This window comes from Chelonoidis abingdonii, chromosome 1, assembly GCF_003597395.2.
Source record: "Chelonoidis abingdonii isolate Lonesome George chromosome 1, CheloAbing_2.0, whole genome shotgun sequence".
Taxonomy (NCBI): Eukaryota; Metazoa; Chordata; order Testudines; family Testudinidae; genus Chelonoidis; species Chelonoidis abingdonii.
The window spans coordinates 23,045,795-23,070,698 of record NC_133769.1 but is presented as its reverse complement, the minus strand read 5'-3'; the positions used below and the strand labels follow the sequence as shown (position 1 = coordinate 23,070,698).

Genomic DNA, 24,904 nt, shown 5'->3' with positions numbered 1-24,904 from the left:
TAATTTACTGACTCCAGCCAGTACCAGAAAAATAATTGCAAGGATAAGAAAGGATTTTAAATATTAGGGGATAGCTGTGTTAGTTGTATCCACAAAAATAACAAGGAGTCCTGTGGCACCTTAAAGATTAACAGATTTATTTGTGCATAAGCTCATGTGAGTAAAAACCTCACTTCTTCAGATGCATGGAGTGAAAATTACAGATGCAGGCCTTATATGATGACACATGAAGAGAAGGAAGTTACCTCACAAGTGGAGGATGAGTTTTGACAGGGCCAATTCGGATTTGAGGCTATTTCTGTCCCAACCAGAAACAAGTAATTACAAATACTCATAAGAAAGCCAATCAGAATGAAGTTTTTGTGATGTGGATGCCAATCCAGTAGAAACTGGAATGAGTCATGTGACGCTCGCAGACCAGGTGCCAGCTCATGCCAAAGCCTCTATGTCTCAGCTGAATATTGACAAATACATAGCTGGAACCAGTCTGGCTCGCCTGTGTGTGAGTACTGTTAAATATGTATTAGAGTCATAAAAATGTACTTAGTGTTCAGACTTCAACACAGGCAGCAATTTATAAGCATTCCATAATCTCACTTATAACATCTGTATCCCATCTTATAAGGTAACATTCAAGTGTTTGCTCTGCAGGGGCATGAGCAGAAATTTTAATTTCACCGCTTTTGGAGGGGCACATTAAACACACACAAGGAGGCAATGGCTTTCAACAGCAGCACACTCCCGTGTTCCTGCAGCCTGGGGAGGGAGGAAGCAGCACAACAGTTGCCCAACAAAAGAAGGCCCATAGACACCAGACAAACCATTGTGGAACATCAAAGGACAAAAGACTTTGTTGATTGCTCCCCCACCTGCTAGGAAGAGGAGACATACAATTGAATTCCTCCCAGTGGCTGAATTTGCAACTCAAAGAGAAGTGGGGAAGGGATAAAAAGACCTAAGAAGGAAAAATGTTTTTTTTTAATGCTGCTTAGACTCTGAGTGGCAAGGATTACTAAGCATATCCAAAAGATTCCCAGTGCTTTGCCTGGGTTAGCCCTAAAGGACGTAGAAGCTTCTATTGCCCTCTGAAACTTAAGACAGGAATTCATTTGTGTGTATATGTGTTTACCTGCTTTAACTTCGTAAATAACTCATTTATTTCTTTTTCCTAGTTAATAAATCGTCAGATAGTTTATTATAAGACTGGCTACCAGTGTTGTATTTGGTATGAGATCTAAGGTGCAATTGACCCAGGGTAAGTGACTGGTCCTTTGGGATTGGGAGTAACCAGAATATTGCTGTGATCTTTGGTTTAGGTGATCTTTGGTGTAAGTGACTGTCTATCACAAAGGTAAGCTTATCTGGGTGGCAAGATAGATCAGAGTACCCAAGGGGACTATCTGTGACTCCATGTTCAAGCTAATATAGTGCCTGATGAGTTCACAATTTATAATGTGTTGCCAAAATCTAAGTATAGAACTCACAACCAATATGGGGTTGATACCCTGCTTCTTAACAGTCTGTCCTGAAGTTGGTACTCACGCTCTTGAGCCACTGTAAGACAGCTTGACAAGAGCACCAATTCGTTACTTATTCCTTCCCTAACAAGACCAAGCATGATGGCACCTAGATGCCACACAGGCCACTAAACAACCATCCGAGGGTAATAAATTTGGTCTTTACTAACTTGAGACAGTTTAAATGTTCACTAAAAGCTGCAAGTTCCCAAATTCCATTACTATCTATCTATCTATGTATCTATCGCTATGGAATCTTATCTATGAATCCCATCATTATAGCCATTAGACAGATCTTGTAAACAAAATTTCAAATCTAAGTATAAGACTACGTTCTCTGTTTTCTTAATGAATATGTTGTTTGATACTAATGTATATTATTATTTTATGCTTACTGTATACTACTCCAAAATGCCCAACCATTGCACTGGCAATTTGCCAGAAGCCACAGGACCACATATATTTTTCAAATGTGTTAAGTTATTTTTTCTTAGCCCATCATAAATCCACACAGCCATAACATTTGCTTCTACTTGCACCCACTCTGATATTAAAATAACATTGGTTAAGTTCACAGTAATCACATTCTGCAAATGATTAGCCTTTTCTTCACCTGTTCTTACAGGGAGAGTTTAACACAAGTCTACATTTTATGATAGCAAGAACGGCATTCAGCTCTGCAGAGAACATTTTCCTTTGGCCAGTGTCTCAAGGCACAGGATGAGAAAGGGAAGCAAAGAAGTGTTCTGATAAACTGCAACAGGGAAATACAATTTAACCAGATATAGCCAAATACTGCCTCCCCAGTGAGAGATCTCTAGCTGGGAACACGATGCCCTCCTACTGCAATCATGTACTAACCAAAATCTGAGACCTGGCTCCTATGAGTGCCAGACTATGGTGCTGTCATGCTGGCTGGTGTTTTATGGTTTCCAAGGAGTGTTTGCAGCAGAAATAGATGTGCCTGTTTAAAATAGCAATTCTACGCCTACAAAAACAACCATTTGTTTGTGGAAAACAGTGACAAATTTGAGGTGAAATCATGGCTTTTGCAAAAGCAAAGGAAACACAACTTCTCAGTAGTCCCATCAGCACAACATAATTTTTCACTCAGCTCTCCTAATTAGGCATTTGCAGAGGGAAATACTTGAATTTAAATCTGTACTCTTTAAAGTGCTTTGCTATTGTTGGCCTGTACACTACCAGCAATGAGAGTGCAATGCCTAGTCAAGTGTCTGACAGACTCCAGACGTCTGAGACAGCAGTTTATTTAATCAATTGTTCACAGACAGGCAGCTACAGAGACAAGCTAAGTGAAGCCAACTCTACTCTCCAAGATGTGTATCTTTATTTTAAACTTCAGAATTTTAACATCCTGCATCATCTTGAAGCTTCATGTGTTATTTAAAGTGAAATCACATTTCTGACAACAAAGAAATCATCAGATTCAATATTTCTGTAAAAAGAACAGGAGTACTTGTGGCACCTTAGAGACTAAAATTTATTTCAGCATGCGCTTTCCTGAGCTTCAGCTCACTTCTTTGGATGCATAGAATGGAACAGACAGAAAGGAGATATTTATACATACAGAGAACATGAAAAGGTGGAAGTATGCATACCAACAGGAAGAGTCTAATCAACTGAGATGAGCTTTTTCTCCTGCTGATGATAGCTCATCTCAATGGATTAGACTCTTCCTGTTGGTATGCATACTTCCACCTTTTCATGTTCTCTATATGTATAAATATCTCCTTTCTGTGTGTTCCATTCTGTGCATCCAAAGAAGTGAGCTGTAGCTCAGGAAAGCTTATGCTGAAATAAATTTGTTAGTCTCTAAGGTGCCATAAGTACTCCTGTTCTTTTTCCGGATACAGACTAACACGGCTGCTACTCTGAAACCTGTCAATATTTCTGTAGTGCTTGGTATAATGGCTACATACGTTTTAAAAGATATCACATTGATTATTCTACAGATGGGATCACTTTCAATTTTAAAATTAATTTCCTGATTAAATTAAATTAGAATGATTGTCACCAGGATAGTATTACTGAGAGTTCCTAACTAGTTGAGAGCAGATGAGTAGATCCATTAATTTCAGAGATTCATTCCAGCAGTTCTGTGCCGTTGAACCCAGGCTCCTAAGCCCCAGTGGCAGGCAGACTTCTAGGAGTAGAAGTGCACAGTCTATTTGGGGGCCTGGAGACAGCCAATGCTCCCCCAAATTGCTTGGGACCATTCCATGGAAGGATGGGGCAAAGTCTTCCAGAACATGCACTGATTTGTAGCCCCTCCAAACAGTCTGCATTTGAGGGTTGAGGATTTCAAACCCAGTCCTCTCCCTTTGAAATCAGTGGTCAAACCCACATGGACTTCTATAGAAGCAGAAACAGATATTTACAGCTGCCTTCCCCTGGCAGAACTGAACTAGCAGTGTCTGCCATCCCCCTGCAGCACAGCCATTTCTCCATGTGCAGGAAGACATACTGCTCCTTCCTGTGCCTTTAAGAGTCAGTCTGGCCCAAACTTTACCAAAGTGCCAGGATTCAGATAAGAACTTTCCTTTTTCTTTCTCCCTACTCCATTTATTGCTTACTACATTTGTATAGAAACAAAAAAATTCATTTTGATATCATGAAGTCTGGAAAATGCATCTATGAAACATTTAGGCTTATACACATTTAGCCAATACAATGCAATTGAAAGCAGGCAAACTAACTCAGGTAAGGTACTAAGAAGCTGCTCTTTACAAGAAGCGCTTTGGCTAGCTATTGTTCTATGACAGTGCAGTATGAGGGAAGGAGAAAATGGTTTATGATTTAAAATGTAGGAGGACAAGTAGTACTTAGTAGCACAAATTGTGCTGCCTGAAAGGAAAAATAAAAAACAAAACAAAAGAAAACAGGAGTATGGAGGGGAATCTTTCTAAAATGGTAGATGGATGGTAAACTTTACAGAACAATTAGACTTGTCACAAGAAGACTAGAAAGTTACTGTGATACTTAACCCTTTAATTGTTGAATTCTCTGTTACCATATGTAAAGTAAGTTGCTTCAGTGGTTCTCAGGAATTAAATCAGTATACCTCAATTAGAGCCATCAGTGGAAATAAGCAGTTTTATACCAACTGAGGCTCTCACCCTAATAATCGACGACCCAACCTTGCAGCATCTATTCATGAGGCTTCATTAGAAGTTCTACCCAAATAGAGATTCCACATTCAGGACTGTAGGTCCCCATCCTGCAAAAACTTACACCTGTGAGTACCTGACCCACAGGAGAAGTCCTATTGAACTTAACAATACTACTCCCATGGATAAATGCTTGTAGGACTGGGGAATAAGTGAAGGACCTTACTGAGTTTTCTTCTACTGCTATTTATTTGCAATTTTGGACGATAAATTAGGAATGAATGAACCAGTTCAGATAAAATGAGAACTAGCCAAACCTTAGCCCAAAGTCTGAAGTGAGCTTTTTCTGACCCAAAGTCTGAAGTGAGGCTAATGCTATCAAACCATTTTCTACTTTTATGCATGCCATGCTCTCTGGTAGCAGCTGGGACTGGAAACAGAAGTGTCAGAAAACCAGGAGAATGGCTGCCTTTGTGGTATTTGTAGCCTGACTGGACAAAGTAACCTCATGAGATCTCCAAGCCCAGTTTCCAGACTCATCCTCTTTCGATAAGTGTATTTGCCCAGTACTAAAAATATCCACGACAGAGAACATGGGAACAATGAATGAAAACACTTACCTCAGACCTGCGCCCTCTATTGAGGTATGTGCATACTGGGCTGAATGCTCCACTCCCACAGACGTACAAATGGGTGCGATTGAAGGTCTGTATCACACGTATATAATTTCCACAGCCATGCTGTAGGGAAGGAAAAAGACTTAATAAATATTCATGCAGACAAAACTTATTGAATGTTGGGAAACACTAAGGAACAGGAACAGCTGATAATTTTAAGGCTGTCCTTGTCAACTTATTTATTACAATATGTTCTGCTGCAATCAGTCTCATCAACTAGGACAAACTCCCTTGCTTCCTTTCTCATTGCTTGTATAGAGCCAAATCCATGACCCCTGTCCAAAACCTTCAGTCAACAGGCTTTGTGCAAGTGTTGGGGGTTGGAGAAGGGACTCTTGTTCTCATCTGAAAAGCTATGGCTGCTTCACTTCCCATCCCCAGGGAGTTGTAGCCAGTGGGGCTACACAGCTGTAGACCTACAAGCCATGCCTGTGCCCTTTCTTCCAGCCTGTTCTGCTCGCTGGATTGCTATGGATGGGCCAGCATGAAGTATGCAGAAACCGAGGACTCTCCATTTTCAGCTTCTCTATAGCCCGCTCTTTTTGCTCAGAGAACCACAGTATATCAGGACCATCCACAAAAGGTCCTGATCCTTTCCCCACAGGCCAGGAGTAAGTCTTATTTACTTCAATGGGAGTTACCCATACCCTGCAAAAGGAGAATCTCCCCAAGGGAGAGCAGGCTTTTGTTCTTAATCTGAAGTGCCCTCAAGGAAGTCTCTGCAAATAGGTGATTCTTTTTCCCAGTTATTGATGTTAAACACCACTAGAGCAAAGGTGGAAGTCATTGGGAAAAAAAACAGCCCATATTACTTGTCCAGACAACTTCTCTGCAAAATAATAAGAGCCTGAGAAGCTCATAACATAAGCAAATCCCCAATGGATGTAAAATGTTGCCCCATATTGAAAACCTGCTTTAACGATTTCTAAGCGGCATACATAGAGCAAATGTACACGTAAAATCAGCATTGCTCTGCATTCCCTCCCATTCTCCTCCTAGCATCCTTTTCCTTTCATTTCCCCTTTTTTAACACTAATCAGCGGCTGCTGCACTTTAGATTAGGTCTTGTACCCAGATGTTTCTTTTCCATATTTTTAGTAATCAATATTCCAGTTCTGCCCTCGTATTCAACCGGGTAACATTCCTTGAAGTTTCTGAGAATTGTGTGCGTGTAAAGAGACCAGGGTTGGAACCTAGGCCATCAGTCACTCCCTTGCTAATCACTGGAGCTAATCCTTGCTCAACAGGCTGCACATTTTATTTATATTTGAAGACGTTCACATTTTCAGTCCAATATATAATGGCACTCTGCTATGACACCTGTTTATAAAGGCACCCAAAAAGTGGTTATATAACTGTCAGGAGCTCTGTGTTGGTGGAAATAAAAGCTTCCCCATTAGGAATGCTGTGCAGAAAACAGCAAGGACATTTAACTGTTACTGCATTAAATGAGTTATTATGGGAGCCTTATCAAAATAGACAATTTTCCTAAAGCTGGGAGCTGTCCCTACATCTTTCTGCTTCCCCACATCTAATAAGTCACTGCTGCACCTCAAGAGCTGCTTTGCTGTGAGGTCATGCTGTCAAAATCAGTCCTGCACAGGAAATATCTCAGTGTTGTCTACTTGTGCTGTGGGTGAAGAGGAGGAGAGGAGCTAGTCAAAGACACACTACTGGCTCATATGCACCATGTAACTTCATGCCAGGAAGGCAGAATGCTGCTTTCATGTTTGTCCGTATCAATGGGAGCTTTACTGCAACAGCTCTACATAAAGGATTATGTGTTGAGTAATCTTATAAAAAAGCTCCTTGGAGAGTAAGACAGGGAGTCTATGGGTTGATGAATAGTACCTGAGTGTAACACAGGCTTGCTCTCTACTGTTACCAAGAATAAAGCCCCTCCAGTACTATTGTGTCTTCTTTCCACAGTATCTGCAGCCAGGGTATGGAGATAGCTAGAGGAATCTGACATTCCTTTAGGGACAGCATTGTGAGCTCATGTTTTAACATTTACTGTGCCCTCATCTCCCCCCTGTGGTGATTAACAGGCCAGTTACACAATCTGGCTCAATGCTGATTTTCTGAGATTTTAATTTTGCCTCACAGAATGAGGTCATGGAACCAATTCTGCAATTGTTCTTTTGATCCCTTGCTGATGTCTAATATTCTCCAGTGTAGTGCCAATGAACTCTCCCTATGATTTTATAAATGATTAATCAGGGTGTTTCTCTTACAGTCCCCATCCCATTAAAACGGGCATTGTAACTTGCACCCTCTAAAAAAAATAGCATTGGGACCTGAAGAACTTTGATTCAGCAACATTTATCTTTTCAGTATCTTATTTGTCCTTTCTAGCTATTATGTTACTTTATTTTCTTTTAAAGTCTGACTTGTCTGAGGTTACATGCTAGCACAGAGACAGCTTTGGTTGGGAATGCAAATGATCAGTTTGTCAGTGCTGATGATGGTTTGTCATGAGCTCATGTATTACTGGGTATTTCCACTGCAAATAATGCCAATAATCATGAAATCAGGGCGAATTCTTTGGAATCTTAAATTGCTTTGACAGGAATTGCACTTGACTGATTTTGCCATATTTAGCTGACAGGGTGTAGGCTTTTCCCTCTCATCTCCATTTCTACTGTTCCCCTTTCAGCTTGTGTCCTTCATGATTCTTTCTTACATCCAGTATTATCCAGCATTTACCAAAATTACTTCAAGTGACATGGACTGGAGTTTTACTTCTATGTATCTGACACACTCTAATCTATTTGTAAAATCACTCTTCATTTTTCCTCCATGTCTACCATATTATTCGGACTTATTTAGACTCACACAAAAATATATAAATGCTATTAAAATGGAGCTACCAGTTGCTGGTTCCAGACATTGACTAAGGTATCATTTCTCTCCCCCCTTTGGAAATTTTGATACACAGCCATGGCCTCTAGAAAACAGACTTGGAATTCTGATTAAGCTAAGATAAGCCTCATTTTGGCTTTCTGTATCTCTTCAGTAGTAGATGCAGATTTTTATACTTGGGAAATACTTCCAGAATTTCTGGATGTCTCTGATATAATCATTCCAACCCAGATATTCACGTCCTTCCATAATGGTTATTACAATCTGCTATCTATTGGAATTTTGACTTTCAGCTAACATTACTGGTATTCAACAGGAATGGAATATAATGGCTAAGATTCTGATGGAGACTAGAGAATGTATTTGTGTTATCCTATATGTGATGATACCTATTGAATTGTGGACTTACTGTATAAACCTTCACCAAGAGGGACATTAATTTTTGAATATTAGTGATTGCTCACTTTTCTAGACATTGCCTGAAGTAAATGCTTGCATTTGCATATGTAACTCTTTGCATTGGCAATCAATTAGTTATTATGCATTGGCTTTTTGGGATCTACTGGATTTCGAGCTCACTATCAATAGTGTAAAACAGGAGTGGCCAACCTGAGCCTGAGAAGGTGCCAGAATTCACCGATGTACATTGCCGAAGAGCCACAGTAATATGTCAGCAGCCCCGCATCAGCTCTTCCCCGTCATCTGCTCATAGTGCCTTCCGCCCACCGGCAGCCCCGCCAATCAGTGCCTCCCCCTCCCTCCCTGCACCTCCCAATCATCTGTTTTGTGGCGTGCAGGAGACTCTGAGGGGGAGGGGGAGGAGCAAGGGCATGATAGACTCAAAGGATGGGATGGGAAGGGGTGGAGTGGGGGACGGGGCCTGTGGCAGAGTCAGGGGTTAAGCAATGGACACTCCCCTGCACATTGGAAAGCTGGTGTCTGTAGCTCCAGCCCCGGAGTCTGTGCCTATATAAAGAGCCACATATTAACTTCCAAAGAGCTGCATGTAGCTCCGGAGCCACAGGCTGGCCACCGCTGGTGTAAATGAAGAGTATTTCCAACAAATTAAGTGGAATAACACCAATGTAAAACAGATGCAAGTGAGATGAAAATCCAGCCCATTGACTATTTAAAAAATTAAAAATGCCCAACTGCACTCCAAAAACAAGTCAATGGCAAAGAGTACAATTGACTTCAATGAACTTTAGATCAGACTCATCACTGATTTCAGTGGAAGCAGAGGCTGGCTCTTTAACTTCCTAGTCACATGTTTGGACAGACTTTTAATTTTTATTAACTCTTCAGGGTGGACCAAGTGTTCGGGTATTTAAAGTGTCTTCACCTAAGACTTTGGTTTTCTACCTGCAATTTTGGATCTACAATGAATGACAGATGCAAAAAGCAGGTGAAATTAAATGTGAGTGCAAATGATAAGATTCCCATATTTTAAATACTTGTAGTGGAAAGCAGAGACAATCAATTTCAGGTGCAAAAACAGAGGCTGTGTTTAGCAATGTGGCCTTTACTGCTAATCACACTGTAGAGCATTCCAAGATGCTTCATCATGGAAAACTTCTATAAAAGTCTCACTCTTGAGTAATCAACTTTGAAAGAAGCTCCTTGGAAAATAGAGATTTGTGGGTTTTGTTGTTGTTTTTCTTTTCCCATGGAGCACACTTTTTGTACATTGCACTCAAGGCAAAAGCACCTTTCATGCTGTGATGTATTCTTGCTGCAAAAATGGACACTATATGTTTGGAGACTTGAACAAGACTGATGATCTCTCGATATTAAAAAAAAAATGCCAAAACTTAAACCAACCCATAATTCTTAAAATGCAATTATATACTGCTCTGTGTTGTATTCTCTCTGTTTAATGCAGTTTAACAAGTTAACAAATCCAGGCTGTTGCAAGTTGTAATAGCAACTATGTAAAGAACTACTTAAATGTAGCAGAGGACACATATGACTTAAGAAAAGCCACATATTTCAATTCTATAATCATATAGAAAGCAAAAACAGATAAGCTGCTGTCTCAACCCTAGTTATTTATTTAAAGAATCATTTTGTTGCTGTGGAGCACTAGAATATATTATTTTCTAGAGTTTTACTGAAAAGACTATGTTGCATTATGCTCCAGTAGGTCCAATATATTTTGTTTTCCTTTTCTGTAATCAAAAGTACATTGAACTATAACAGACTCAGGAAAACATAATTTTAATGTAAGTCTGATTTTGGTTAGTGAGCTCACTGTTTTAGTATGACAGTGCCTGGAATGAGCATTTAATGTCACCATTACATTTAATTTGGCATTAGGAAATTTGCAGCTAATAAAATATTTTCAAGCTGCATATGTACCTGAAATATGGTAACACTGGACCTGTTCCAAAGTCCATTGAAATCAAAAGGGGCTTTCCCATAGAAATCAAAATGTTTTGCATCAGGCCATTGTTTCCAAAGCATATTCTTTGTTTTATACTGCATAATTCCAGGACCACTTTACTGAACATCAGTGGTGTGATCCTGTATTTAAACTAGCATGAAAGCATGATCCAAAGCCCATTAAAATTAACAGAAAGTCTTCTCTTGACTTTGCTGAGCTCTGGATTAGAACATCAGTAAAAACAGAATTCAACCAAGTGCCTCCTGAAGATTGGTGCTGGGAAAAAACATTTTCTTTATGTCACATTAGTAACTCTGGTGCTTAAACTCTTTTATGGAAAAATAGCTGTGTCTGAGGAGATGATGTAAGTGAAGACTGGGATCATTTCAATAAGGGGTGCGGCATCTCCCCATTGCTTAAGATTGGGGAGAACAGCAAATGTTTGTTTGACCACAACAATTTTCTTGTGAAACAAGCAAATGTATACAGGCCTTAGTATCTGATCCTGCAATGAGAGGAACAAAGGCAGAGACCTACACCCAGGGCTGGCTCTGGCTTGTATGCCACCCCAAGCAAAAAAAAAAAAAAAGGAGGGGGGGCAGGGCCACTGGAGCAGCAAAGCAGGGCGAAAAAACCGAAAAATGGCACGGCTGGAGCGGCAAAGCAGGGGGGAACACGGCGCCGCTGGAGCAGCAAAGCAGGGGGGGAAACAACATAAAAACGGCGTGGCTGGAGCAGGTAAGTGGGGAGGGGGCTGGGGGAAAAACAATGATGCGGCTGGCAAAGCAGGGGAAAAACAAAACAAAAAACCCTACAGGGTGACCGGAGCCAGGGGACTCCCTGTGCTGCAGAGTGCACGCCCGGTCTAATGGAGGGGAAGGGGAGGGAGTGGGTGGGGAGAGAGAAAGGGGGCGGCCAGCACTTTAGCGGGGCACTCGCCATGCCACCCCGACTGCCACGCTGCCTGCCAGGAGAGCTCCACTCCACTCCGGTTGGCAGGGAGGGAAGGATGCGGGCTGCCCTGCCGAGTTTGCTGCAGGACACTCCCCCTCCTCCGCGCCGCCGCCCCCTACAGGATGGTCGGAGCAGCAAACAAAAAAACAAAAAAGCAGCCATGCCACCCTAGGATTGGGCGGAATGCCGCCCCATAGAATCTGCCGCCCCAAGTATGAGCTTGCTCAGCTGGTGCCTGGAGCCGGCCGTGCCTACACCCACACATGGCTTCACAGTGAAGTCAGGATCTGCACAGACCCACCCAGGGGCGGCTCTAGACATTTCGCCGCCCCAAGCAGGTGGCATGCCATGGGGGGGGCGCTCTGCTGGTCGCCAGTCCCATGGCTCCGGTGGACCTCCCACAGGCGTGCCTGCAGAGGGTCTGCTGGTCCCGCGGCTCCATCGAAGCCACAGGACCAGCAGACCCTCTGCAGGGGTGCCTGCGGGAGGTCCACCAGAGCCACAGGACCAAAGAACCCTCCATAGGCATGCTGCCGAAGGCTGCCTGCCTGCCACCCTCCCGGGGACCGGCAGAGGGCCCCCCGTGGCTTGCCGCCCCAAGCATGCGCTTGGCGTGCTGGGGCCTGGAGCTGCTCCTGGACCCACCAACAGGACTGTGGTTTCAGTGTATAACTGTATAACACACCATATCTTTGGTATCCATTTTCCATGTTTAGTTATAGTGTGTGTCAAATTTACATGTTTTAAGGAAGCACCACTATTTCTCAGATATTTGCCTAAAACATTGTTTTAGAGAACTAATAAAAGTGTGTGTGCGTGGGGGGGGGGGGGGTTATGACCAACGCTGTGTGCTGTTGGAATGTGCAGAATAACCACTGCCCATTCGCAAAGATTCTTTCCATAGAAAAGACTATATATTGTCTGGGAGCTAGTCCAGGCACTGACATTATCATTAGCTCAGCAGTCTACAATATATTCTCCAGGAGATACTTGGAACAAACATTATTCATGCTATCCATCACTAACAAAAAACAAAACAAAACAAAAATCCTGAATCCAGTTATGAAAGTGAGCAATGTACATATTTGTCCAGACAAACTATGAAGACATATACTGTGTAAATATTCTCATTTTCCAGAATTTCACTTTACCTTTTGATCTGGAGAGTATTAAAAAAGAAAAGCCCACACCCCTTACATCTTGCTTTCAGCTGCACTCAAGGTGCTATGATTCAATGGCCAAATATTTAATTGTGTGTGTGTGTATAAAACTTACTGTAGGATCTTTGCCAGCCATTTTGCACTCTTCAACTTTGATTGCTGATGCTGGCCAGAAAATCTAGTTGGAAAGAAATAATAATTTAAGGAACTACATAATTTTAGTTGAATATATACAACATTCATCACCCCACCTAGTTTATGCTACAGGTTTCCTTCAAGGTATTTTTGAGTTCACAAAGTCAATATTTTTACAGATTTCATACCTTTTTTGTTAGGGAAAATTATTTCCTCCACATATTTTTCTGACAGAAATCCAGTTTAAACAGTAAAGAGAGTTTTACTTTTCCCCACAAGTCTAGATTAGACATACATCCATTTAAAATATGGGCCCTGAAAGACTGTTGCTTTTATTCTTTTATAAAAGTTTATTTTTACATAAACACAATGGTAAATGAGCGTTTTGTATTTTAGGGTGCAACATTGAACATAATGGGCCAGATCCTCAAATGTAATAAATTAGAGTAGCTCCCTTGAAATCAATGGAGACAAGCTGATTTATACTAGCTGAGTATCTGGCCTAAAGTTTGCTACTCCAGTTAAGGATTAGTTAACCAACCTGGACAAACTACAAACCTCTCTGAACTTTTGCTGTTCTGTACAACTGAACAAAAGAACTTTAGGACTAAAACTTTTCTGAGGTTCTGAAATGTTTGAATACAGGATACATTTGTATTAATAAAAACTGTTGCATATCTTTATGCTACTTCCAGGCATGGTCCATGACTGGAATCGGAAGTGCTGAAATACAGCAAGAAAGGCTAATATTTCAGTGTTTCTTGTTTGGAATCAGAAGCACAAGTGCTGGATATCTCATGAGAAAATGTGTTCTCTTAAAATTTCCAGCTGAATTTAGCAGATTCTGGAGGTATAGATAACTTTCAGATAAACACCTCAAGCTCTGAATGCTTATCCAAACCATACTCAAACTCTGTTTTTTTTTAAAGTTCATCCATCATTAACTCTGATCTTGAAACAGAAAAGGCAGTAATAGAGAAACACTCTCTATACTCTTCATAGGTGGGTTAGCCTGATAAGGAAAAGTAAATCAGAATTCTGTCTCAAGATACCACTGGCAATATCAGAACAATAAAATGAGCATTGTGATAACAGATTTGAGTCTAAATGTATTTAGCTAATGGTTCATTTCTGTGCATCTTTCCTATATTAAAATATTATCATTTCAATAGATGTTTTAGTGACATTTAAGCAAATGAATCACAACATAAAATAGATCCTGTTGAATAGGATCTCCCAGGGACACAAGAGTAGCAAAATGCAGCCACTATAAAGAAAGATTAAGTAGCAATCCTGCAGATATTGGATAGATTCCAGTTTGGAGCAGCTTAATATTGGGTGGTCATGTGATCTGTCAGAACTGTATGGGGATATCTTTTGCTTTTGTTTGGTTGTTTTTATTTTTGTTTCGCTATATATGTGTATATGTAAGTAGACCCTGACTTCTGGTTTCATTTTACTATTACAGTGCATTGCAACATTATTTTGTAAAGCATACTGCTCGCATGCATACATGCATGCATATCTATCTATCTATCTACACATCCACCCAAACACTTCAAAGAATAAATATCAGTTTGAGAGAAGACTGACATACATAGAAAAAGAAAGAAAGAAAACAGGTTTTCACATGAGTTTTGCAGTGGGGTTTAATCAGTGTGGCAGAGAGGTACAATAAGGCTGTTCCAGATAATACCAGCCTTTAGTACCAATGGAGATTATAAATTATGTGGTGGTACAGTAAAAGCGATGGATGCTGGACTAAAGGACCAGATGAGATTCATAGATTCCAAAACCAGATGGACCATTGTGATCATCTAGTCTGACTTGTATAGCACAGGCCACAGAACTTCCCTAAAATAAGTCCTAGAGCAGATCTTTTTTAAAAAAGACATCCAATCTTGATTTTAAAATGGTCAGTGATGCCAGCTCTCACTGTTAAAAATTCACACCTTATTTGCAGTCTGAATTTATCTAGCTTCAACTTCCTGCCATTGGATTGTGTTATACCTTTCTCTGCCAGACTGAAGATCACATTATTAAATACGTGTTCTTTATCAGAGTGACAAGATCTATTAAGTATATTTTACAGAAATCTGAATTTGAACAGGTTCTGGAAGTAAAACAGAAGCCTTTGGAGGCTTCCAAATACTGGAATGATGTAAGTGCATTTTCCATACAGCTGAGGGAGAAGGCATGAACATTTTGCACGTGCTGGAATATAGAGAGCAGATGGATGTGATGGCCTGAGCAAAGAGTGTTACAATAACTGAAAGGAGAGGACAACATGGAGAGGGACTGCAACGGAGACAGGATTAGCATTATGTCTCTGAAACTAGGAATAGATCACTCACCTACCATACAAAAATGGGAAGAATTATAAAACAGAAGCAAAAAAGTTCAGACAGGCTTCAGCTATGGGACTTTCTTCATCATAGGAAAATAAAACAAACCTAGTCTAAGATTAAAGACAGCTTTATCCTATTCATTTTCCTCACACAGCCTGAAAAAGGAGACAGTTACAAAAAATATCCTCATGCTGCTTACAGGGTTCTTTTAAAGCTGCAGCTTTGAATACTATCAAATCTTTGAGACAAGTGGAAATTTTACATCAGTCACCTCATACAAGGTGCTCCTTGTGAGACTGAGCCACCACGCAGATGACTCAAAAACAAGTAAACAGGTTGAATGAAGTGTTTTAAGTCATTTGAAAGTTTTGTTCATATCATATTACACATCAAACAAGTACTAACTGTTCAATGAGGTATGGATCTGGACTTCTGCCTACTGCTGGTCTAATGAAACACACATTTTTTTTTTCCTTAAAAAAAAAGGCATGCAGTAAAATGATATTGGGTTCTGGAAGTACTTTTGAACTTACACTCAGAGGGTCCTGGCTTATATTATTAATATTCAAAGACAAAATGTGATCTTTGCTGCCCACATAGATCCGGTCCTGATCTTCATCCATTAATAATATCCTGTAATCGAGTGGGTGGTGGGATATACGGTAATATTCAGAGGTCTTGGTTTCCTGCAGCTCTGTAATAGTGATACCACAAGTTAGCAAAGGCATTCAGTTGCTTTTCTTTGTTTTATAATTGCATCTTATTTTAAATAAAAGATCCTTTGAATATAAGTATAGCTAATAACAACAGAAAAAAATTATACCAAGCTGTTGGCAATAAAGCTATTGTTCAGTTAAAACCAATTTTCCTTTCCAAGTTTAAGTGAATGGTATTTACAAGGTAAGTAAGAATCAGTTACTGATTTATCCATTCAACTAATGAACTCCACTATTTTAATGGATGTTATTATTTACAGCTTTAGCTTTTAAGGCAGACTGTATATAAAATTAAATAATGGACTCAATACATTATAAAGTTTATGACAGAAAAAGATCAATAAAAGCTACATAAACACATTTCAGTTACTTTTCCTAACAGAGGATTTCACAGAGACTGGCTGCCTATATATTTTTAAGGGGAAGGCACTTTTTTGTTTTTGACAAAATGAAATATTCTCCTAATTCCCCATAATGAATGTTAACTACTTTTCACAGGCTATGGTTAGTTTAAAAGAAAATCTAATTATGAAATCAAACACAAATAAGCAATTTTCTTTCTTTTTTTTAATTGGACAGGAGCTATTGTGTCACTCTTGTAGGTTAAACTCATCTGTTTATTCAGATAAATCCCATCCATCCCCTACTGAAGTAAATGCCAAAACTCTTATTGCATTCTATGATGCACACTCATGCCCATTACAGGAACAGCACAAGCATTTGCAATATTAACAACCCTACATCGCCTTGTCAATGCTCTTCTGTTCTGTTCTGGAGAGACAATTGCTGTAAGAAGACAGAGACAAGGTGGGTAATATCTTTTATTGCACCAAGTTCTGTTGGAGAAAGTGACAAGCTGTGTAGCTTGAAAGTTTCTCTCTTTCAGAACAGAACTTGGCTCACTAAAAGATATTACCTCACCCATCTTGTTTCTCTCATGGTTAGGAACCAACACAACTACAACACTGCAACAACATAAGAAGATAAGCCTTCCTCTCCTTACTCAGCCAATCCTTGGCCTCCACTTTGATTATTTTATTTTTAATTGTAAAGTAGGGGATATATTTTTAATAGTTGAGAAGGGAAATTAAAGCTTTAAAAAGTAAAAGGACCTATTTTGAATACCTAAAATGATGTACTTGTACCACAGGCACATTATTTTCAGACGTGCTGAGTACTCACAGTTCCAAGTGAAGTCAATGACAGCTGCAGGTGCACAGGACCTCTGAAAATGAAGCCCCATTTGCCCAATCTTACAAACTTTATTTACACACTTCAAGACAAAGTCCATTGCCCTCACTTAGAGCGAAATACTTGGATTAAAGTGGTGTAACTCCATTAACATCTTTGGAGCTATACATAGTTACTCCAGATAAAGATCTGGTTCTCAGTTTTTGCCCAGTACTCTTGCAATCCCTAACAATAGCTTTCCCTGAATAACGACTGAGTAAAGGCTCCAGGATCTGGCCGTTATCCCTTACGGATGCAATTGGTCAGAATGAATCAATGGGGCTATAATACAGCTGGTCAAAAAACCAAAAATATTTTGGTTTCCAGATTTTGGGGCTGGAGGGTTGTCAAAAGGTTGAAATTTTCAGCAGAAAGTAGACACTTCCCATAAAAAACTTTTGTTTAGCTCAAAATTCCAAGTTTCCATTGAAAACAGTTTTGATGGGAAATTCTCCACAAGCTGTAGATTATCCATGTGAGCAAAGGTTTTGGGGTTGGGCCCTCCATATATGTATTGCAGATATAAGTACAGAGAATCAAGTTAATTAGAAAAGATTTGCATTATCATATTAACTCTGATAGATAATAGCTCATGCCCATTTAATTCTCAAAGTGTTTAGCCAGTAACCTTGGAGACAATGGGGAAGATCCTCTTCTGGTGTAAGTTAGCAACTTTGATGGAGCCGTGACAACTTACAGAAGCTGAGTGTCTCTCCAGTGTATATCTTGTAATATTAAAATAGTACTATTCATGAGTAAGATTCAAACTCCTTGCTTCATAGCTTAAATCAAGGCGGTTCTCATAACCATGTACGAAAATTGTTCATGTCGCACAGGTAAAATCAACAAATATACTTTTTAATTCCCTTGAAAATCCATTCTCTTTTTCCTTTTTTCATTCAAAATTCCTCTGTGTAAACTATAATGGCTTGCTTTTCCAAGGCACCGAAGGGAAATAGGCACCCAAATTCCAAAATTCAACTCCCATGGGCTCCTTTAAAATTCTCAGGCTCACCTTTCAAACAGATTGTGGAAGTTTCATTCTCATTAATCCTTTTGGTTACTTTAGTCATTGTATTGGGTTTGTTTTGCCACAGTAAGGTAAAACTGAATCTTCTCACCAATCGTACAATCAGAGCTGAGCTATAGCTCAACCACATAGAGGTACCCAATGAAAATATCACATTCCTCTGCTATGCTGAATTACTATGCTCCATGATATCACTCCCAATAGGAAAGACACTCATACTATAATGAGATCAGTGAGTCAGTATGTCAGAATGTACAAACTTTCCTTTAATGATACCTTTAGAGTAGTCAGAGATACTGTGAATGGTATCATGGTGAATCAGAGTGGTAAGTGCTGCTTCAAGGAAAGGCCAGGAAGCAGTGAACATGTCCTTTCCATGGTTCTCATGCTCATATTAGGAGATCTATATTTTCCTGCACTTCAAGCTCTTTGTTACAGCACTGTCCTTGTTACAAGCATGTGGTTACAGGCAAAAGCAGTGGAAACGGGAGAGCTATAGAGCTACTCTGTTTCAAACCGGTCACTGGCTGGAAGGATACCACAGGACACCACCTACCCTATTAAGAGTTTGAATGAGGTCTTCCCTGACATCTAGTTGTGAGCTGTGGAAAAGGACTTCAGGAGCTGATCCCAGCACCACCTGTCTAGTCTCAGCATGATGGGATTGTTTGCCCAAATGATCACTTGTGGCTGGTGCTGGATCCCCATCTCCTTGTATGGGGCAGGAGTAATAAAAAGGGTGTTATCTTTGTTGTGTGAACTGAGGGCAGCAGAACTGTACCTGGCATACCCCAATGGAGGGACTCACCTGCAACTGAACAGCAATCACTAGGCAGGGGACATGGGTTCCAAAGGCCAATGAATGAGAGAGAGGTGGGGACAGGTATTTGTACCTGTGCTTGGGCCCTGTTTAAGCATCCTAGACACATTGACCTGCCTTCTTTCCATGGTATAATAGAAGAGCTAATTTAGACTTAATTGAGAGTCTTTTTACATGCTGCGGAGCTGAAATCACTGATACTGAGGTGTAAGTATTAGACCTACTTTGGGACAATGTGTGCACCAACGGTGAGGCTCCTGAAATCACTGAGGGCTGTGTTAAGTGGTGGGCCCTGAAGACACCTTGGCAAGTGCCCAGCTGGATGGTTGGTAGAGCGGCATGGCCAGCAGGGCAGCTGGTGAAGAGGTGTGACAAGAGGCCAGCAGGGTGGCTGGCAAAGAGGGCCAGACTGGAGCCCAGGAGGGAGGTGCAGCAATTGGCTAGCGGGCCGACGAATGAGTGCCTGAGCTGTGGAGAGTGAAAAGTGCCTCATTACCCCCACTTCCACCCAAGGTGGGAGGTGAATTCTGCAGATGAACCTCTGGACTTTCGGGCTGCACTGGCTAAGACAGCAACTGTGAGTGGGATGCAAGAAAGGACGGGCATGTTAAAGGACTTTTGGGTTACTCAACTTAAGAATCTGAGGGGAAAAGGACACTGCCCAACTTACTTGGAGGTGGCTCTTTTGCTCATGGTTTGTGTTTATGAATCCTAGTTGTAGTGTTTTCCCAAATTAATGCTGAGTTACTTCCCTCCTTTTACTAAAAGTTTTTGCTACACTCAGACTGTGCTTTTGAGAGGAGAAGTATTGCCTCTTAGAGGCACCCGGGGGTGGTGTGTAATTGTCCCAGGACACTGGGTGCGGGCTCAAGCCAGTTTTCTGTTGTATTGTTGCAAAGGAACCCCTAGATACTGAACCTGGCCCTTGTTGCTGCTGGCTTCACCTGGCAGAAGGGTTACATTTACAAACAAGTCAGAGGCATCCACAAGTGGGAAGGAAAGACTCTCCTTGTGGTAAACCACCACCACAGGAGATACAGTCCCATACAAGCTTGTTACTTATACTTCCTTTGAGTTGAGGCCTAAGAATGAATCACAGGCCTCCTGTGGATTTTTGTCAGGTGGGGAGGAATTCATGGTTCCATACACTGTCTTTTGACACAACAAAATTTGCCAGAAAACAGCCTTACAAAATGTGACTTGATAAAGTATGCTACTACATGGAGACTATTATTTTGAAACCTCAGTGATGGAAAGATACTATAACAGTGGTGGGAAAACTATGGCTCGCAGGCCACATGCGGCCTGTCAGGGTCATCTGCAGGCCACAAGACATTTTGGATGACGTTGACCATTGGTACGGACGGCCCCCCCCGCAGATCCCAGTCGCCGCGGTTTGCCGTTCCCAGCCAATGGGAGCTGCAGGAAGCGGTGGGCCGCAGCAACCTGCAGGCCATCACTTCCTGCGCTCCCACTGGCTGGGAACGGCGAACTGTGGCCACTGGGAGCTGCGGACGACCATCCCTGTGGACAATCAACATCAGCAAAATGTCTTGCAGCCCGCAATCAGATTACCCTGATGGGTCGCAGGTTGCCCACCACTGCACTATAATGTCCCCAATGCACCTCCCAATATTTCATAAGAAAAACCTCTTAGAAGGACAGGATCTTGTATCTGAAATTATCAAGCCTATACATTTATTGACCTTCCAAGTAAACCCAGTTGCTTGCTTTGGGAATTTGGGAATTCAACCAATATCCCTAAAGCAGTAAACTCTGTATGTAGAATGAGACCTCAGCAAGTTAAGCCTCTTAGCACTTTGTGAGTATTTAATATTTTTGTACAGCAATCAAAATAAAGGTCACAATTTATTCCATGTGTAAGTAACTTCTGGCTGTAACCACACAAGAGTAACCTTTGTTCTCTCTGTTAAATAGGTCAGATTTCATGGCTTTCATGATTAAATCAATACCAATCTGATTCACACTTAGAAATCTTATCTTAAAAACAGATTATTTAGCCCTCCTTCCCTTAACAAACAATGTAACGGTTCAGTGAACTCTCTCCCCAGAACCATATACTATTCTGAGCTTTTGGAAAACTGCAAAGGTTGACAGCTATCTTGCATTAAGAATGTATGAGTTCTAGGATATACTCCATATATGCATGTATCTGTCTCACTAAATGACTCTTTCCAGAAAGTTTCTCTACTAAAAACAGAGGAAATAAAGGACAGAAGATGAAAATGAGTGGTATGTGCATACATTTTGAGTTTCAGAAGACGCACTATATTATTCTTTTTTAACAGTGAATTAAGAGGTACCTGGATTACCAGTCCTGGAACGTGCAGTGCTCTATTTATCCACAGACAGGTACAGCATGGGCAGGACCTCTTGAGACAGGAATGGTTCCAGTATATATGGGTACGTTATGAAGCTATCAGTTTGGAACCCCTTGCAGTAAGGCACAAAGGACAATTAGTGACTTCCTTTTCTCTCCAGTCGCAGCAAGTTTGTGCATAGGGAAGCCTTGGGCACATGCACAGCATTGATACAGGTGTTTGTGAACGAAATTAGAGGAAGAATGGATGGATGGTGGAGGAGGAGACCTGCGACATGCCTCATCCTTGGGCCACAATGAAGTGGAAAAATCTTGACACGCTCATTCTACCATCCCTACACATTACTCATTCTGCCCAACCCACCATCCACTCTGTTTCATCAGCAAAAAGTGAAGTTGAATGCAGGTTAAGATGAACCAGAGGAACTAGCAGAACACTCTTGGTCCATGTGGCTTAGATGCTTCCAGCCTAACTCTATATGCATCCTGTACCCCAGTGCCTCATCAATGACAACCCCTCCATGGAACATGGGCTCTTCTTATCTGACTCCAATTACACTAATCATGATATATCTTCCCTGTTTTACAAACATTTTAATATATACCTTAAAAACAAATGATTGATACCCAGGCCCCCACAACTCTGTTCCTTTGACCAGAGATTATTAGCACATAGCCAAGTTGGAGCCTTGTCTTTACCACAGACTCAGCTGGTTATGTAGTCTTTGAGATAGTTTGGTCTCCTCAACCTTGCCAGGAGTGACTCAGCTCTGTCTACTTGTCACCTGTGTCCTTGTCTAGCCAGCTACCTCTGTGAAGTCTGCTCCCTCCCTGTGGGGTTGGCATGTGGATGGTTGTCTTTCTCTCCATTCTGTGATGACTCAGTCTGTATTGCTGTAGGCTCTTTCTGGGTGTTGAGTCTGCTGGCTCACCTGTCCTGCTCCTTGGGATCACTTGTCTCTCTTGCATAATCACCTCATATGCTCTGGGTGCCAGTGCACCCTTCATGACTCCTTTAGTCCACTCCTTGTGGTGTCTCTCTAATGACTGACAGGAGTGCCTATCTTGTGGGATTGTAGGTCTTTGTCTGACTTATCATATGCCAGTGCCTGCTTTCTCTGATTGTTGGCCATCTTCTTTTGGCATCCTCATCCTTCTGGTTGCAACAAGTCTCCCCTCATTTGTTCCCTTAGCGCCTGTGCTTGACTGTTTTGGCACTGCTATTGTGGAATATTTCATGTGACAAAAATGGTAACCAGAGTTATGAACCAGAGGAAACAATCTTGTGACAATCTTTTAGCTGTTTACACAGCTGAGTCGACTTTCCCATTAACCTGAGAATATGCTGAAGAGGAGGTGTGGTGGTCAAATTCCTATTTGCATGCAAATTCCTTGAATTCTTCTGGGGCAAATTGGGGTCTGTTGTTGCTGAATACTATGTCCAGAATACCATATCTGTCTAAGTAGATCTTCGGTTTACCAATCACTGACTTGCTTCTTGTATTAGGCAGGGTATCAACCTTATAAAAGTTTGAATATTAGCACACTGTAATCAAGTACTTGAAGGTAAATAAATCCACTTCCACCTTTTGCCATGGATAGGTGGGCAGCTCATAGAATTGTAGGCTGGAAAGGATCTCAAGAGATCTTCTGGTCCAGTCCTCTGCACTCAAGGTGGGACTAAGTATTATCTAGACCATCCCTGACAGGTGTTTGTCCATCCTGCTCTTAAAAATCTCCAGTGCTGGATATTCCACAACTTCTCTAGGCAATTTATTCCAGTGCTTAACTACCCTGACAGTTAGAAAGTTTTTCCTAATATCTAACCTAAACTGCCCTTGCTGCAATTTAAGCCCATTGCTTCCTGTCCTATCCTCAGGGAATAAAGAGAATATTTTTCTCTCTCCTCCTTGTAAAAACATTTTATGTACTTGAAAACTGTTGTTATGTTCCTCCCTACCCACTAGAGTCTTCTTTTCTCCAGACTAAAAAAACCTCAGCTTTTTTGATCTTCCCTCACAGGTCATGTTTTCTAGACTTTTTGTAATTTTTGTTGCTCTTCTCTGGACTTTTTCCAATGTGTCCACATCGTTCCTGAAATGTGGCACCCAGAACTGGACACAATCCTCCAGCTGAGGCCTAATCAGTGTGGAGTAGAGGGGAAGAATTACTTCATTTGTATTGCTTACAACACACCTGCTAATACATCCCAGAATGATATTTGCATTTTTTTGTATTGGTGTTACATTGTTAAATCATATTTAGCTTGTGATCCACTCATTACTTCATGTGGCAACAGAGTCTCTTTCTGCTGATGGTTATCACAAAACCAGTAGGTGTACTGTACAGGAGTGGAGTTATATATTCATTCCCAGCTAGTAAACCCACTGTCAAGCCCATCTAAGACAGAGTCTGTGCCTGGATGTGAGGTATTTTTGCCTTCTATTGTTACATAATGACGTAGGGACAACAGCTCTCTTTCCTCAAAATATGATTCCATCTTGTATACTCTGCTCATCTTTAATTTGAAAATATGGTTCTGCTCCTACCAGCAGGTGGCCTTTGTCTTCTGGACACCATGTTAGGATAGCTCTTTTGACTGCCTGTAGTTGAGTATCTTTCTCCGAAGCCTCTGTTTTCCATTAGTTTTGTTACTGAAACTGGGAGATAGTGCTGCATGTTAATGCAATCAATGTCCTGATCCCTTTCCCTCGGCTTGCTGATACTGGCTATATTTGCCCTGCTCTGTGTGTCAGCTAACACCAGTCAGCATCCTGGAAAATATCTGATCTCTAGCTGGTACCACTGGAGGTGTGTCAACATGAGCTGCAATTTCTTTGGAGTACCAAGAAGGGGCTTTGCCATGATTGTCCCTAGGATTTGTGGTCTGACTACACTATTACTGAGTGGCCATAGGTATTTTGATGGAATCACTCCACTCCAAATATCAGAACCAGAAGCTCTTTTTATTTGCTATTTGGGCATATCTCTGTCAGTCTCTGGCAGGGCTCATCTGTGATAAGTAAGCAGCTGCTCCTATAAAAGAACCACACCCAATCCCTTCTCCTTTGAAGCACACTGGAATGGCAGTGGTAGTCCTAGCTCGCAATACTTCAGGACAGGGGTATCCATTATCATTTGTCTCAGCATGTGAAATGCCTGCCTTTGGGGACCTGCTCATCTTCATTCAGCAATTCACCTTGTGAGCTGACACATGGGTTCTGCCACTGCAGTCAGCTGTGGACAGGACTTGGATGATAAATGATCATTTCTATGAAGTACTGTACCTCTTTCATATCCACTGGAGCTGGCATGTCTTTGACTGCATTGATCATATTGGGATCTGATTTCAGTCTCTGTCTGCTGTGAGTAGATGTCCAGTGTAAATCACCTCTTGCTCAATTGCATTTTTTCTGGGTTCGGTTTTATGTTCTTTTTCCTGCATCGCTGTAGAAAAGCATGTAGTTTTCTGTCATGGTCTCATTCAGCTTCTGTATCATTATTCCTTTCACAAACAATGAGGATATAATCACAGTTATTTTTGCTCCAGGCAGCCCTTCCGGCTCTTGGGTGAGGATGCTGGACTCTTTATCATCTGCCAAA

General features: G+C 41.2%; 1 protein-coding gene across 1 annotated transcript in view; it reads right to left on the bottom strand.

The window, feature by feature from the left end:
* SEMA3C (semaphorin 3C) overlaps window positions 1-24,904 on the bottom strand; it is a 149,658-nt gene that overhangs the window by 48,321 nt on the left and 76,433 nt on the right. The window contains exons 3-5 of the mRNA XM_032802095.2: window positions 15,698-15,858; window positions 12,797-12,859; window positions 5,266-5,385 (exon numbers count right to left, since the gene is read on the bottom strand). Coding sequence (XP_032657986.1) covers window positions 5,266-5,385; window positions 12,797-12,859; window positions 15,698-15,858 — 344 coding nt within the window. The remainder of the gene's footprint in view (window positions 1-5,265; window positions 5,386-12,796; window positions 12,860-15,697; window positions 15,859-24,904) is intronic.